This window comes from Etheostoma cragini, chromosome 3 (assembly GCF_013103735.1).
Source record: "Etheostoma cragini isolate CJK2018 chromosome 3, CSU_Ecrag_1.0, whole genome shotgun sequence".
In the NCBI taxonomy this organism is placed as follows: Eukaryota; Metazoa; Chordata; class Actinopteri; order Perciformes; family Percidae; genus Etheostoma; species Etheostoma cragini.
The window spans coordinates 22,362,028-22,380,139 of record NC_048409.1 but is presented as its reverse complement, the minus strand read 5'-3'; the positions used below and the strand labels follow the sequence as shown (position 1 = coordinate 22,380,139).

The window sequence follows — 18,112 nt, the reverse complement described above, 5'->3', positions numbered from 1 at the left end:
ATATATATATATATATATATATATATAACTGAATAAGAGAAGGGTTGCATACCGACTGAAAAGAAAAATGCAAGTCAGAGAGAGAAAGATAACAAAGGAAGAGAAGAAGCAGCGTGAGTGGCAAGCTTAGGGATGATGGTCCTGATTGTGAGGGATGAGAGGGGCAGCAAAGTGTGTGAATTAAATATGGTACAAATGCGAGAGCGCGTAGATGCGATGTGAACAGTTATTGCCACATGCTACATGTGGACTTAGTCTGTGGAGTTCTAAGCCAACAGGACGGGGGGGGGATCCACATTTTGCATCATATTTACCTTCATAGAAGTGGAGCCTGGAGCATTTCAAACGAGGGATGGTAGCACTAAAAAGACTCTTTATTGTAGCTTTTCTTTCCTCCTCGTTCCCCTATTCCTCTTTTCTTTCTAAAATCTCTGCCTTCTCTCCGTTTTCACTCCAAATGTATTCACAATTCATGCACTATTAATGCCCCTTTAACAGCTGTTGAATTGTACTGGAGGAAGGAAAACAGTGTTCTTGTGCTCAATCAACGCTGAGAGAAATGTTGACTTTTAGAAAGTTTTTGGAAAGTTTTGAAAAAGGGCCTGCTGGAAAGTTAGCTAGTGAAGCAAACACAAACTAATATGACAAGTGTCCTCAGTAGTCATCGTTGATTTGTTGACTGATTTTCTTTGTCCATACTGGCTCGCACCTACCACCTTCGATTCCTCAGGATATGGAAAGTAGTATGGACAGAGTGTGGAAGTCCTGCAGCTGTAACTCCAGTATGGTTGCTTATTACTCTTACTAATCTACTTACTTTGCTTATAGCACTCATAGAAATACTGATGGGAAACGATGAGGTTTTTGTTTGCTTTTATGTCACTTGGTTTCTTTCTTTTCAATTCAGCTCAGTCAGAAAGAATCAGCATCTGTTTGTTTCTTTTGTGCGTTGACATTTCTGCTCTGTTTTATCTGCAGTACCTGGGGTTGGTCGAGGTGGAGGAGTCGAGAGGAATGCACGTGTGCGAGGATGCAGTGAAGAAGCTAAAAGTTGTAAGTATCAAACTAACAAAGACACACACACACACACACACACAGACACACACACAAGGCATGTGTGTATGAGTGTGTCTGCGTAAGGGCTGCAGAACTAAAGGAGCTCATTACAGACCCAGTTGCACAAAGCTTGTGCAATAAAGTCTTGACCAAAGGAGTGCACGCACGCACACACACACACACACACACACACACACACACACACATACACACACACACACACACACACACACACACACACACACACACACACACACACACACACACACACACACACACAGGTTCAATGCTGGCTGCAGTGACCTTCCCATCTTGTTATTTTCTCTTTGCCCTTTCATCTCCCTCATTGCCCTCCATCGTGGGTCTTATTCCATATCTGTCTGATCCCAAGGTCTTGTCACATGGGAACATATATATAAAATATATGTGTTTATATATAAAAATACACACACAAACACACACACACACACACACACACACAGTTTGCTTCCGTGTGAAGTTGGATTTGTACAGGAAGCGTGGGAATAGAGTGACATAGTGTCAGACGGCCACACACACTTGGAAGTGAAGAATTCAGGAGTCTTTATCACTTTCTTCAAAGTCTTCACATGTGTAAATTCTCTTTTTACTTTTTTGATAAAACTGGAATTATACTTGACTTTCATATAAAAATCAAGTTGCCAAACAAAACTGCAAAGCACCTCATTTTCTACATTTGGTGTGCACTCATCCTAAACCTGATTCCCCCAAGTAGGATTGTAACTTTATCTAACAAAAGACACCACTTTGTCAGAAAATCTCAGTTAACTGAATCAAAGCCAGGAGAAATGTTTCATTCATTCTTCTCTCTCTCTCTCCTCTCACCACCGCTTCCTTTCCTGTGTTTTTCTCTTTTGATTCTCCCCGCTGGATCAACTCTATTTTCTTTTCCATCAGCATTTCTTTTTTGCCCAGTTCTCGTCTCTCTGCAGTTGTTCACTCTGAAAACTTTTTAGCAAAGTTATCTCTTTCTTTTGATTCCCCTCAACATCCTAATTTAGCTTTCCTCTTCTTTTCCACTTTTTTCCCTTCATCACTTTCAGTTTCTTTACATCCATTCTGACTCCCACTGTCTTCCTCTCAATGGGATTATGCAAAAATTGAGGATCCTTGTCGCTTCGCTGTGGGTTTCAAAGCCATTTCCTGCAGTGCCCCGGCTTTCAATTCCCTTACTCTCTCTCACACACACACACACACACACACACACACACACACACACACACACACACACACACACACACACACACACACACACACATATATACACACACACACACACACACACACACACACGCTTCCACATTCACATGTCATCGCTTTTTTTATCCTGTATATTTTTAGCCCAGCCCATGCTGAGTGTGTTATTAGCTCTGCTTGGTGCCCTCCTCTGGAGAAATGATTCTTCATGCCAGGTGGCAAAATTTTAACCTCTGCCTAACTCTCCTCTGTTAACCCACAGCTACCTCATCTGCTCCGAAGTATGTAATGATCACTTTGCATAACTATGAGTAGTTGTAAAAGGGGCTTGTAGCTTGTTGATCGCACTTCTGCAAGAATAAAGGAACATCTGGTGAAATGGGCAAATGATTGTTTGTTTGTTTGTTTTATTTGGATCCCCATTAGCTTCAGAATACACTAAAAGCTATTGATATACATTTGCAATGCAACTTGGTCACTTGCCTCTTGTGTTCTACATGATTTACTCTAGTTGTACGTTTCTGTCTTTCCAGAGTGGGAAAAAGACAGTCAAGGCAGTATTGTGGGTTTCAGCAGATGGACTCAGGGTGGTGGATGACAAAACTAAGGTAAACAAACTTATATTTACAATAATAACAAACCTTTTTTGCGTGTGTTTGTTCGTTTGTGTGTGTGTGTTTGTGTGTGTGTGTGTTTGTGCCGCATCCTTCTCCTTGTTCCATCATCCCCTCTGTCTTCCCTTTCTATCTACCTCTCCGGTCATGTGGCAACAATGGCAAAGAGGGGAGGTGTGTGTCTTACAGTCCCTTTCCCACCTTCAGTGAATGTAGTGTATATAGTATGTATGTGTGAGACAGCAGCTGCACATGACCTTTATAAATGCTTTAACATACAGTACACACCACACAGGTTCAATCTACGCCTTCATTCTTTGTCTCTGCCAACAACAAGATAGCAAAACAACTGTCCATCTGTCTTTGCAGTAGTATTTTCTTTCTTTTATATTCTCATATTCAGTTAAGACATAGAGACATTTTCCATCCTTAGACCACCAACAAAAGTCTCTTTTTGTTCTATTTGATGACACCACCTTAAGGTTGACAACAAGAGGTTAGACCATGCATCTACAGTCTTGAGGCTCCCAGGCAGTGTGTGTGTGTGTGTGTGTTTGCAGTTTCAAAGCTGACACATGTGACTCATGGTTTCTTGCTGAAGGTGCTTAGTGGGAGAGTGAAAATCAAGAAAGCTCAGACACACACACATGCACTTTAGGAGTGTCTGGCGGCCAGGGAGGCCTCCTACAGAGTGAGTGCAGCTTTCTGTGGCTCTATTAAAAGCCGAGCAGAATATAAAAAAGAGCAGCAGAGTATAGAGGAGAGAGTGAGTCCAACGGTTCAGCCTCTTTCTGTCGTTTTCCTTTTTCTACTGTACGTTACAAGATGCACACATGGCCTCACCTCTCCCACTGCTTCCACTTTAATCTCCCTCCTTCCCTACCGTCAGTGATGTGTCTCATCTAAACATATGAAAGAAAAAGGCTGGCAATATGTTATATTTGTATTAATATCAGCAAATCTCCAAACCAACAATAATTTAAAACATAGGGTGAAATGTTCCATTACTGATGAACATGGCCACTGTAGTTTATTTTGAGTCATCCCTGATGCCTGAAATACTGATAGCAGTGTGCCAAAACAGTATTAATCTCTCAAAATAATCCCCAAATGATGCATTATTTATTTCTGGTTGAGGAATGTTTGCTACCAAACTACAGCGCTCAGCTGTTATAGAAAGTGAGTTAGTCTTTCTTAAAATGAAACCATATATTTGTACAACACTACAGTTCAGACAGACAGACAGACACAGTCAGTGAAGTCCTGTCAAAAGCTTCAACATATTAAGATTTGATTAGAAACCCAGCAGTCACAACCCTTACAGACATCCTTTCTTTCTCGCCTCTTTATCACCTTTTATCATCAGCTAAGCCTCCGTCTATGTATCAGCAAGGGCACCTAATAACACCCACACAACCACTATTCAGACACTTTCCCACCATCAGTGAATGTACTGTATATTTGTATGTGTGAGACAGCAGCTGCACATGACCTTTGTTATGCATGAACAGAAAGAAATGGTTAAGTCTTTTTGTGTGTGCTCAAGGCAGAGATACCTGTCTGTGTAGATGAGACACTCGGTCACATTCTGCTGCCTGGTATTATTCCTTTCAGCAATCTCGGGACATGATCTGAGTAATCTTTAGCCTCAACCAGATTTGCTTCCTTCACTTTTCATCCCAAAAATACAGCTTACGTGAGCATACTGAATCATAAAAACAGAAAACACACCAAAACATAAAATACCGCTAATATGTGTGTCTAGTAACACAGAGCAACTAACTGTACCAGGGATGAAGAAGCACACAAAAACACATTGCTCTCTGCTCAGCCTTTCACCTCGGTACCAGCATCCCCCTTCATTCCCTAATTGGCCCACAATGAATGGACTGTTTTTCTTCCAACTCTTTCTCCTTCTTTTCTCCCCCTTTCCCGTCCTCGTCCACCCTCTTCCTCTTTCCTCATTCTCCCTTTGCTTTGTTTTCGTCGACACTGGAGGAGAGGGAGGAAGTGCGTGGATGAGTGTGTGAACCCTATTTTCCCTCTCTTCCCTTTCTTCTGAGTCAAAGAGGTGAGCCGCCCAGGGGCCCCTCAATGTACACAGAAAAAGAGAAGGGCCCTCTTTTCATTTCCTCTGTCGTGACTAGAGACACAGAGACAGGCTAAATAACTGTTTTACTGAAGGAAGGGCAAGTGGTGGAAACATCCAAAAGATGAAAAGAGGGTTCAGTGTCATTAGTCTGTAGTCACTTTCTTTTCTGTCATTGGTGAATATGTAAATAGGTCGGAGTGAGAGGGGTTTAATGCTGAAAGCAACATGTCAAGTACTGGATCAGTCCACAAGCTGGTGTGCACCGCCCTGACGCTATATTCCCTGCCTGCCATTAGTTGAGCTGCTGTTAGAAAGATAAAACCATGTCAGTTAGGATTTGATGCAATCTACCTGCTGAAAAAATTAAATTGACTTACCTGAGTTGTGTGAGCTGTCAAATCTGATTGTCTCTGACCTCTCTGTCTCATGTTCTGTTTCTCTCTCAGGACCTTATTGTAGACCAGACCATAGAGAAGGTCTCATTCTGCGCCCCCGATCGTAACTATGACAAGGCCTTCTCCTACATCTGCAGAGACGGTACTACCAGACGGTGGATGTGCCATTGTTTCATGGCTCTCAAAGACTCGGTGAGGGGACAATTAACGTTTTATCCACCCGTCAGGGATTTTCTCTACACTAGTTACAGAAGCTGCACTAGCTCATGCAGTCACTCATCCAGCATTTCTTTTATTGGGCTGTCTGAAAAAATGAAATGTGGGATAAATTGGCATCCACAATAGCAATTAAGATTTAAGATTTAAGATTCAAGAGTCCAGATTTCTTTATTGCCATACCACAGTACACTGTAGTATGAAATTACGTGCAAAGTTCACAGCTTAAAAAGAATACAGCACAGAAACAATTAAAAACAAAGTCAAGTCAGTATTTCTATGAATTAAAATAAATAAATGCTTAAAAGCCAATATGGGTTTTCAGAGCATGCAGAGTGATAAAGCGTCTACAAAACAAAAAACTGGAAAATATAAATATCTAGTTACTAGATACATACGGTTGGAAAAAGAATAAAGTACAAATATCCGTATTTAAAGGGAAATAGTGGGGTAGAGAATAAGGTTCAATCCAAACAGATTATTTTGAATGATTGGACTGTTTCAGTGTGTTGTGTTGTTCAAATTACTATTTGAATTTGAAACCTTTATGAATTTAGAAAAGTTAAACTGCAAATGATTGGTAAAAGAAAACAAAGAAAGTACAAAGAAATACAGCTCTTGTGAAAATGTACCAGCGTGGCAGCCCGGGCACTTACTTAATCATAGTTTAGTTGCATCAACATAACATTTACAACTTAATATTCACATATACTGCACAATCTGCATTAGGGTGATTATTAACCTCTGGTGTTTCCTTTTCACTGATCTTGGGATGAGGATGTTGTCATTTAAAGACAACTGCAATAGAAACAATGCCGTCATTGTACGTTGTGGTTTCATCAGCTCAGCTTAATTTGGATCATTTATGTGGACGCAGGAGAGCACAGCACAGACCTGCGGGATTAGGAGAGGGGATTAGACTGATGATTGTGGAGTTATCTTTCCATCTCTGTCTGTGTTTGTTTCCACCACACTGTGTGCTCATCTTAAACGAAACTGTCTCTCCAATAGCAGCTGTGGCTGTCTATAGACAGAAAAGCAAAGTATGTTAAAGAGGTGGTGGGAAAGTAGGAATGAATTTGTAAAGGCATGCTGGAATTACATTTGGTGTCATGGTGCATGGATTTATGTTGACGTTTGACAACAGAAGCAATTTGAGGTGGATCATTGCACCCTAATTCGAGCTTCACTGCTACAGCTGTATTTTATTTTATTTTTGCTCCACCAGGGGGAGAGACTTAGCCATGCAGTTGGCTGTGCCTTTGCCGCCTGTCTGGAGAGGAAGCAGCGCAGGGAGAAGGAGTGCGGCGTGACGGCTTCCTTCGATGCCAGTCGAACCTCATTTGTGCGTGAGGGCTCCTTCCGCACTAACCCTTCCTGCCAGCAGAGCAGCAGCAGCGACAGAGATGACAAGCTGCAGGACAAGAAGAAAGGTAGGAGGGCCTTATAAAGTGTGCACACACACTGGACTCAGATGTGTCTATCAAGTACTGCTCATAGGGTGGGGAAATGTGAGTTAATCCTTAAAACGTTCAAATTGAAGTATATGGCAAGAAGGCATTTAACAATAGATCCTACATAGATTATGGATGGCAGTAATAAGGTTTGAACATAAATGATCAGCACTTTATTAAAATCAACTCACTTGGGCCTTTTGGAAAGTTTTAAAATGTGTTTTTTAACCTGGAAAACTTCTACTTGTATTTCTTTACATGATTTCTTTTGCATCCTTATTATCCTTATTTATTAACTAGTCAAAAAGTTTTAGTGTCTTTCTATTTTTTTGATGGTGTGGCTTTTTGTGGTGTTGGTTTTTCCTTTATTTGTCTCGATGTCATTGTAAATGAGGGCTGCCACTCAATGAGTTCTCAAGTATATATTTAAATAAAGGTCAAATCATGTACCATTGCCTTCTCCAGACCAACCTTCTGCCATCCCAGCCCTCCCACCTGGGGCCGCCTCCCCACCCGAGGGTGCAGCCTCCCCCATGGAGCGACCAGAGCCTGGCGGGCCTCACGCAATCCCTCGCCGCCACGCGCCCATCGAGCAGCTGGTGCGCCAAGGCTCGTTCCGGGGATTCCCCGCCCTCAGCCAGAAGAACTCTCCCTTCAAGAGGCAGCTGTCACTCCGCCTCAACGACCTGCCATCCACACTCCAACGCAAAACCGACTTCCAGGACAAGAACCCTGGTGAGTTGAGAAATTCTTGAAGTGACACTCACAAATGCTGGTGAAGGGACCTGTTGAAATTGCTGTGCTAGATGGTGTGTTAACACAGAACCATCTGAGAAGGACTAGCACTTTCAAAAAATACCTGGCAGCTGATTGGATGACCCATTTGCTTGTTTTTTTTTATTTAAGTTAAACTGGCTTTCAAATTGCAATATGTAAAAGAGCTGGGGTGATTAGGGGTTGTGCATTGTTTTATTTTTTTATTTATCTTAAGGATGTAGGTGAGGCTTTTTTAACTTAACTTAAAACCCAAGCCAGATCAGATTCAATATTATGTATATATATATATATATATATATATATATATATATATATATATATATATACCCATACATATATATACAGTATGAATTATATATATGTAATCTGGGGTGGGGCAAAAAAGAAATTGTACGGAATTGGTGCCTGCCTGGTGCCAATGGTACCTCTTGAAAGTTTGATAAACAGGATGCTACATTTTCTAATGTTTGCCGTAATATAAGCATATACTAATTGAACATCTAATTGATGTTTTTTGAATGATTTGGTGGCTATCTGCAAATGATTGCTCTGTTGATGTATTAATGTACACAAAATTATTTTTGCACTTTTTGTTATTTGATGAAAGTAACTGACAGATGGAAAAAGCTAATATTAAGCCGTTACATTAACTAACATTCCTTAACATCGGTCTTGTTTCTAGCAGTAATTAGTTAGAATTAATTACTATTGGTCCATATTTAATTTACACTTTACATTAGGAAAATGCTTCTCCAATACTCACTGTGAAATCAGATGAGATCTCTACGTTGCATATGAAAAAAAAAAAACTCATGACAAGTGTTTTTGCAAACTCAAATCCCCATATTGTTATTTGGTATTTCAAAGACGTCAAGGAACATTACTGCTGCCTCTACACACAAACAGAAAGTACACATCTGGCACACTGTGTTCAACAGTTCCACATGCTTGTCCTCCATTGAATGCAGACCAAGATAAAAAGCAGTAATGTGAAGCGCTGTTATTATTGATATTAACGCCAGTGCTGATGGCTGGGCCTGTGTGACTCTGAAAGCTCTTTTTACTAAGGACAATTTATAATAACTGACATACCCCTCACAGGGGGAACACAGTGTGGTGCCACAGGATCAGAACGCTCAGTAGCGAGGCTGATTATAGTCATTAGGAGAGATGAGAAAGTTGACTGGAGGATTCCTCTGACTGGAATACTAAACAACATTCAACTCCCACTTTCACTCATTTTACTCACGCCCCTTTCATTTCTATCTCTTATTCTCCCATGGTGTTTAATCTATCTCTCTACCACTCTCTATCTCTCACACACACACACACACTCACACACACATACAAACTCTCTACTACCTTGTGACTTTCTGAACAATGTGTGTATTGATTTGCGAGGTCAAACAGCTGTCCTGGTTAGCCTTCAGCAAGCCCTCTGCCAGCCCTTAACCTGCCACTGCACTGAGAGAAACACACACACACACACACACACACACACACAAACACACACACACACACACACACACACACACACACACACACACACACACACACACACACACACACACACACACACACACACACACCCACACACACAGTGGAATCTTTACCAGAGACCTTGCACTTGCCCTCTGCGCCCTCCAATGTAATTCAAGGCCTGTAGCCACAAAAGGCACAGAGATGAGAGAGATATACATGTATGAGAAAATTGGTCTTGTGAAGGTTTGTCCCACAATGGGCCCATCTGTGGTAAACATGTTAATTTGCTTCACTTTAATCCCACTCGTCTATACATTAATTCCTTTGCGTGTGTGTTGTAAAACTTCACCACAATGTCAAATACCTCATCATCAGACTCCTCTTTGTCAAGTTTTTTGGACATGTAGAGTCAAGTGTTTTGGAAATGTAGAGCATGGATGGTGTCATCAAAAACAGGAAGGATGAGGGAGTGGAGGAGAGAAGGAGGGAATAGAGGAAGAAACTAAATTCCTCTGTCGCTGAAGCCTTCGTCGGGAGGGGTGGGACCAGGGGACATGAACAGGGGATCAGATATGGTTTTAAGGACACTGAGGCACTCTAGAGGGTAACGTTTAAAAAGCTTGTATTATATTTCTTGGCTAAATCATTAAAACAAGGCAATGCTTTTAGGCGTTGTATAAAATGTTTGCTTTTGAACTGTATCTAGAGGTGGATGAAGTATTCAGATACTTTACTTAAGTGATAGTACAAATACCACATTGAAAGAATACTCTGCATTAAACATCTTCCTTAAGTAGAAGTATTTAAGTACCATCAGGGAAATGTACTTAAGTATAAAAAGTAAAAGTATTCAATGCAGAAAAAGCTCACATTTGTATATGTATCACATCATAATAAAAAAATATACATATTTTTATGTTTTGTGTGCAGAAATCTTAATTTATAAAGTACCTTGTAAATAAAGCTGTCACATGAATGCAGTGGATTAAAAAGTATAATATTTTTCTTTGAAATGTAGCGGAGTAGAAGTAAGAAAATAGCGTGAAATTAAGTAAAGTACAAGTACCCCAAATCTGTACTTCAGTACAGTAAATTGGCCAGTAGTCACATGGTCAAATTCACATGAATGTTGTGAACAGGTAGTCCCATGACAGACCACATTCAGCAGTAAATCAATTAGCAATAATCAAACACAATATAAAGACAAAAAATAGCAATTAACAAGGAAAAATAGAGCCTTGGTGCAGAATTACAGCCACTAAAGCAAGTCCCACAATGAGCTTTCTGTAGGATGTGCCATTCATGAGTCTGTAGCTATTGAGGAGGAGAGGGGGGGGGGGGGGGGGGGGGGGGGGGGGGATTAGATAGATAGGGAGAGAGAGAGAGAGGGGGGGGCAAGGTGGAGGCTGGGGTTGGCATTGACCAACTGCCACTTTGCTAATTTGAAAGCCATGATGTCTCTCTCTCATGGGTGGCCCAAATTCTCTGGGCTGGCAAGGCAGAGAAAAGGGAGGTTACCTTGCACCTTATGACCTCATAAGGATCAAGATTCCAGATAGGGCCATCTGAGCTTTCATTTTCTCAAAGGCAGAGCAGGATACCCAGGGCTCAGTTTACACCTATCACCATTTCTGGCCACTGGGAGACCAAAGGCAGGCTGGGGGAATTCATATTAATGTTAAAAATCCTCATAAAGGGAAATTTTCATGCCAAGGGACCTTTAAGAATTGTGTGTTTTTTATGCTTTTTAGGTCAATAGTCTTCATCAGCACCAGTTTCTATGCTTTTGATGCAAACTGGGTCTGGTACATAAATTAATAAATATTTTCTTTCTCCTCTTTTCGTTTGTTTGCTCCTCTACTCAATCCTCTTTGTCTCCTATTCCACCTCTTCTTTTTACTTCTTCTTTATCTCCATTGTCTTTCTCTTTTCCACCTTACCTTCCCTCTGTGTGTCCCTTTCTTGCTAGTACCAGAGATGGATATGGGGTTGCCAGATGAGGGAGACTGCAGTATCAACGCCCTGTGTAGCCAGATCAACACCTCCTTCACCAATCCATCGGAAGAGCTGTTCTCCAACCCCACTTTGTCTGTAAATGGCCCTCCAACCTGCACTGTCCCCCCTGCCCTGCCTCCGCCACCTGCACCAGTGCAAGGTAAGAAAGACTTTATCAGATCCATTCTTTTAAATAGTGTACTTCGCGGTGGGACAAGTATTACACTTATTCTAAACCTTTGACTTCCATCTATCCAATCTAGGTACCTCTTCCTGGGCGCAGCCCGAGCCTCCACTCCACTCTCCTCCTCCTGTTTCTGTGGCAATGCAGATGCAGATGCAGATGCAGAGTGGACACAGACGCACACCCTCCGAGGCTGAGAGATGGTTGGAGGAGGTCTCTAAGGCTGTCAAGGCTCAACAAACCCCTCCTCCAGGCCCCACCATCCCCACCATCCCTGGACCACCCTCCATGTCGTGTCAGCAGATGTCAAATCAGACAGTCATCTCAGCCGTCCCAGTGTCCACTGTACCCATGTCCCTTGGCACCATGTCCAAACCTCACCACTCAGGCCCCTCTTCTCTCTCAGGTCAGGCGCCGATGCCCCTCCCACCCATGGTAATATCATCAATTCCTCTAATACCAGGCCCTCCATTGTCAGGTCCTCCTATGTCACTACCTTCCATGTCCATTCCCACAATGTCTGGCCCGAGCATGTCTGGGGCCCCTATGATCCAGTCCTCCCTTTCTGGGCCTCCAGGCTCTATTCCAAGCTCAATGCAACCATTCCCCATGGCTTTTGATACCACTCCAGCTCCTGTGGGAATGTTCACCAGCCAGCCTGTCCAGCCGGCATTTGTGCCCATGCAGACCTACATGCCAGGCCTGGCCAGCAGTATGACATATCCTAATGCCAGCATGCCTGTGGTAGGCATCACACCATCGCAAATGGTAGCTAATGTCTTCTGCACTGCTACAAGCTCATCCGGCGCAGGTGGAGCCATGGGCTCGGCACTAGGAGGACCCAAAGTCGGGACACTTGGAGCAGCCGGGCAGCACCATTCTTACCCAGGTGTAGCTAGTGCAGTCGGACACCCTGGAGGGTTTTCCTCACCGGCATTCTCTCCCACTCCAACATTATCAACAGCCATTAATGGCCTCCCCCCGCACAGCAGCGCCATGGCCCTACAGAATGGAAACTCCAACAGTGGCAGGAATGGTGGCAGCAGTAGTAGCAGCTGGCCGCCGGAGGGCAGCCAGTTAACAGCTCTGGCTCCCAGCGATTCCCAAGACGATGATCGTTTTGAGGCCAAGTGGGCAGCATTGGAGGCCAAACCAGCATCTCAGCAGCCTGGGAACAAGGCACCAGCTGCAGCAGCCAACCCATTTTCAAACAATCTTCAAAAGACTTTTGAGATAGAGCTTTAAGTCTGAGTTGGCCTCTCAAAACTGTAGCTCTAGCCCTGGTGTTAAAACCTGTGAATGTCTGGCTTAGAACGGGTTGCAGGTCCTTAAAGTTAGCCTAACATTTGACCTGTGGCAGCCTAGCAACTTCCTAAAAGCTATCATAGGAGTAAATGTTATAATGATCTTAATTGCTTTCTTTACACTCCCATGAGAGCTTTAGAGGAAGTTGGCAGATAGCTGGTCTGCCATTGGAGGATCAGTTCTCTAGCTCACCACACTTGATGGACTGAATCCTTCCACTTTACCCGCCACTGACCTCTCTTCCCTGCTTTCACTTCTCTACTCTGGCTTTACTTTACTCAAGTTCCTGGATGTTCTATATGTGCCCCCCCGAGGATGTGCGTGTGTGTGTGTGTGTGTGTGTGTGTGTGTGTGTGTGTGTATGTGTGGGGGGGGGGGTGGCGGACAGCTAAGTGGTTTCTATCTCTAAAAGGGGACTCCACTCAGATGCATTCCAAACCCAGGAGAATTCAGAGGATATGGCTACATCACAAGACATGCAGAGAACAGATTTGTTGACTGATGATCTTAGCCAAGCACAGCAAAAGTTTGGATACCTGAAAGGACTATGAAGGCGATGATGTAAGACCTGACTCAACCAACCTAAAAGGACTTACTGACTAATAGTAGAGATTTATGGCCAAATTATTTTATTTATTGTATTTTTATTTTAACAAGTTATGTATACTTTTACCTTTTAAAGCAGTGTTTCAGGAGCGTGTTTTTTTTCCATCCCTTATATTTATTTTCGCTGAACTGTAAAGAGGAGGAAAAATTACTGGTAGCCGACATGTGTGATTGGGCATCAGTAAAGGAAAAAGCATTGTGGAAAACTGAGTCATGAAACAGGAACCAAATAGTCAGGGCTGACAGTACAGCAGTGTGTAGTGTCACATGTGAGAGTGTAAATAGTGGCATGTTTCTTTCACCTGTTAGCCCTCACATATATGCTCCACTGCTGGTGAGGCCAGTTGAGTCAATATGGCTTCTCTTTGGCACTGCAGCACATTTCTGTTGCTTAAGCCTATCTTCAAAGGTTACTCGGACGTGATAAATCACTTCAGGATATCCAGCACATAGACACTCTGGACAACACAGCACAATGACTTCATCTTCTCCCAACAAACCAATAAACTTTAACAACTCAGTGGAAACACTATACAGCACTGTGCAACTAGTTGGAAAACATGATGCACTACATTCCATCATTTGTATTATGTTCAAACACAGGGTATAGTCTCATCATGTACAGTATGATTGTGTATTCACCTCTATTGTACTACTGTATGCAGTAACACTGCACTCATTACAGATTAGGGAATTGATGATTAGAGGTAAGGAGAAGACGAAGATGAGCAGACATAAACCAAGGCATAGCAAATGAAAGGACTGAGTTAAATTAAATACATATTTCATATGCAGAATTTATAATTTACATTTGATTGAGAGATTAACAGGAAGAGAAAATATAGCAGAAGAATACAAAGTAGATTGTGAATGAATGACGGATAATCTGTATGTGAGACACTGAAGGAGAGAACGGAGTAATACATTTAAAGAATGAGATGGAGGAAGTCTGAAGAGAGAAAATTAAGAGGATATGAAAAAAAGAGATAGGAGTGAGAAATAAAGTGTGTGAAAATATTGAGAACAAAGACACATTTATCACGTAGCCCACAACCTAAGCATTGTCTGCCTTTTTTTCATCTTTTTGTCTCAAGGCTGAGCCACGTCAGCATCATGTTCCTCAGCTTCTGAAACGTCAGAAACAACAGTTTTAATTTCATTTTAAAAAGAGGTTGCTTATTATATAACTGCAGTCTCAGTCTGAAGTAGGTGCAACTTCCTAAATAGTTCAATAAGGTCAACAAAGCTGTCTATGTTTTTACTTGCAAATCACAAAAGAAAACGCAACATTATAAAGCTTACAGGCACATTACAGGTGGTTTCTGTCTGTAATCTGACCGGAGATGCTCCTGTTATGTTCCCTGGGAATTGAATTGTATGGATATGGACTGCCACTGATTAGATTTCCTGCTCTTTAACTGCCCTTAGTTTAATTAACTTATTAGGTATCTTCCTGTGGCAGCAATCCCGTCTAAAATGCTGCCTTCTCAGAAAACATAACTTGATGTGCCACCGGCCTGATTTGTAGCATCTCGGCTCCGCCCAGGGTTTTTGTCCTTTGCTGTTTATTTGGATGAATCAATATTTCTTTCCCACCAAAAACAAGTCCAAGTTGCTCTCTCGATCCTCCTCCCTCTACAAGACCAGACTGGTTCACTCATGAAATCAATGTTTTTATTTGATTGAAAATATATTTTTGCTCAACTCTTCTTTGCACGGCCTCCAAATTTTAAATGTAGGTTAATTGTGTTCGGCGTTAAAGCAAACTAAATGACCTCATAAACTTGATTGTAAAACCATAGTTTAGTGATGGTAACAAAGCAAACCAGTGGAATTTATTTTTAATCTTTATTTACAGAATTTTTGTATTTAAACCTACATATTTGTATTGTAATTACATTGTACAAAAGATAAATAAAATAATATAATATTACTCCTGTTTATGTTGTGAAGATGGTGGCTTTTTAGCTTATCCTTTTTTTTCTTTCCTTCCTTTTGAACTTTTCATTCTTCCTATTGAGCTCTCTATCCTTTATGCTTACTTTCATTTTTTCCATTTCTGCCTGCTGGGATCTTTACTGCTGTCTCTTGTTATTTATCTGACTCCTGTTACTTTTCATCTTGGTTTAAAATCTAATTGCTTAAAGAAATAGAATTGCAAAGTGGGGGAAGGGATTTTGGCCGCCCCTCGTTCCAGAAGTAAACATCCCATTCTTTTCCCCCATAAAGATGTCAAAGTTGGAGCACTTCTACTACTTGGATGGACATGAAAACATCAGTACAAATGATTTAGAACTCCATTCGTAAATGAGAATACAGAACGGTAAAAACACTTGCGGAGCCAGCAACCCCTTCCTCACTGTAGTTTTTGGGAGATTGTCTCGCTTTTTTGCTGAGAGTTGTTAGAGATGTAAAGATCAATGCCACTCTCATCTGTCTGTCAAATATGCTACAGCCGAGAGACTGTTAGCTCAGCGTGAAACTGGAAATGGCCATCTTGGCTCTGTTCAAGAGTAAAGGACTTGTCTAACAGCATCTCTGAAAAACACTAATCAACACATTACATCATAACCTGTTAACCAGTAAGCATTGATCTTTTGCTAAATATGCTAAGCTTATAAAGCGTCTGTCCAACTTCATATTTAATAGACACATATGGAAGTGGTTGCAGTCTTCTCATCTTATTCTCAGCAAGAAAGCAAATACAATTTCCCCAAACTATTCCTATAAATCAATGATCATGGGTGTCAGCTGCAAACAGTTAATTAACACCTCATAGCCTTATTATATTATGTCATGGTATAGTATGTTATTCTTCTTCTTTTGTCTGTGCCTTGTCTCTCTCCTCTCAGAGCCCCCACCCCCGGGATGTAAACTGATGTCTAACCAGTGCTGTCTTCCAGTCGGCCGGGCTGATCGGTGCTGCTGCTGCTGCATCTCAGGTCACTAATGGAGGCAGACAAGGCCTCTTTTCTTCTTCTTAACAGGGTGGATGCATACACACACACACACACACACACACACACACAGACACACACACCTTTTCATTGCCTGTCATCCAATCATTTCATGTTGTCTCCCCACCTTTCCATCCGCTATGTTTTGGTGCGTGCTAGCTGTGGTGTTTTTTACTGCATCTGACAGCGTTAGCATTAGGCATTAAATGAAACCAAAATGCCTTGCTGATCAACTGTACAACCATAATGCATCAACTAACCTGCACACTGTGCATCAAATCGGAACAGTAGAGTTAAGTTTTTTTATTTATTTATTTTTAATAATCTTTATTTTACCAGGAGATAATCCCACTGAGATTTGGAATCTCTTTTTCAAGGGAGTCCTGGGCCAAGGCAGCAGTATAATGGCCCCAAATTTAAAATATACAGTAAAAAAACAGAAAAAGACAGCAATTTAACATCATCTCAACATAGTCACCAGCAGTGATCAATAACAGCACATGTGCAGTACTCAAATAGTCCTTTATCCTAAACTGTGTCATTGTTGGTAGGCATTCTAATTTAGGATGATTCTGCAATTTATACCAGGATGAGGGTGCAAAAACTTCAAAGGCACTTTCACCAAAGACAGGTTGCCTTTGGGGAATATATGATTTGCCAATATCAAGTCAGGAGAGAACATAAGTAAGGAGGCAGTTTACACAGTATGGCCTTAAAAATAAAGACTTACCAATGCTCCAACCCACGATTATGCAAAGAAGGCCAACCAGCACTCTCACACAAGCTACAATGATGAGTATGAAAACTAGAATTAGTTACAAATATTGCTGCATGGTATGCTGACTCCAGCCTTTTCAGATAAGATTGATTTGCCTGCATGTATGAAATATCACCATAATCCACCATTGACAGAAATGTTAAGAAAAATAAGTGTTTTTCCCGCACTAAAAGACAAACAGCCTTTGTTTCTATAATAGAAACCCAACTTTACTCTATGTTTTTGTCAGACACTATATGTTGCTTGAAGGACAAATGTTCCTCAAAGAAGAGGTTTGTTGCAGCAGCCTCCATGGGAGATAGGAGATAGCTTGGTTGCCATGGCTACACAGTGAAATTCTAATTTGCGACAGCTTGAAAGTGCCATAGTAAGCAACTAATGCTTACTATACCGTATGTAAAAAAAGAAAGTGCCAAAAGAAATGATAGTAGCTGGAAATGCAATATCATCTTAATGGATTCTCAAGACAGGTAGGAAGAACGTGTGTATGTGTTTTGGAGGATGTCCCATGTTCTTTATTTGTGTTTTAAAGGCCTAATTTCCGCATAAGTATGCAGCAGCCAGTCGCTTACTTTTGAAGTGTCTGTTATTATCACTCAGAACAAATTACTTCAAGCCAATCATACTTGAGGGTGTTCCATTTTTGTATGATGTGACTGCAGCTAATACTTGAAGAGAGGCAGAGATCTTTGAGTGTGGGATGGAAAACGTCACTGTGGGCTATGTTGTTTCACTTCCAATTAGTGCTCTTCCTCTCTCTCTCTCCCAACCTCTTTTAGTGAATGTCTGCAAAATGAAGGTTGTTTCCCCTTTTAACTCTCATTGTGCATATATGTAGGTAATTAAATAGGGATGGAAAGGAAGGATGTGCCAGAATGTGATACAGTATGCGTGTGTCCATATGGTTCAAGAGTGTGTGTGTGTGTGTGTGTGTGTGTGTGTGTGTGTGTGTGTGTGTGTGTGTG

General features: G+C 41.6%; 1 protein-coding gene across 4 annotated transcripts in view; it reads left to right on the top strand.

The window, feature by feature from the left end:
* numbl (NUMB like endocytic adaptor protein) overlaps nucleotides 1-15,353 on the top strand; it is a 54,093-nt gene extending 38,740 nt beyond the window's left edge. For 2 of the 4 annotated variants that reach the window (XM_034868116.1, XM_034868112.1), the window contains exons 3-9: nucleotides 979-1,053; nucleotides 2,826-2,900; nucleotides 5,445-5,585; nucleotides 6,838-7,042; nucleotides 7,529-7,798; nucleotides 11,292-11,477; nucleotides 11,581-15,353. In XM_034868116.1, the coding sequence (XP_034724007.1) occupies nucleotides 979-1,053; nucleotides 2,826-2,900; nucleotides 5,445-5,585; nucleotides 6,838-7,042; nucleotides 7,529-7,798; nucleotides 11,292-11,477; nucleotides 11,581-12,746 (2,118 nt within the window). In that variant the 3' untranslated portion in view covers nucleotides 12,747-15,353. The remainder of the gene's footprint in view (nucleotides 1-978; nucleotides 1,054-2,825; nucleotides 2,901-5,444; nucleotides 5,586-6,837; nucleotides 7,043-7,528; nucleotides 7,799-11,291; nucleotides 11,478-11,580) is intronic. The other 2 variants (XM_034868113.1, XM_034868114.1) reach the window with 2 other exon arrangements.
* The last annotated feature ends 2,759 nt before the right edge of the window (nucleotides 15,354-18,112 follow it).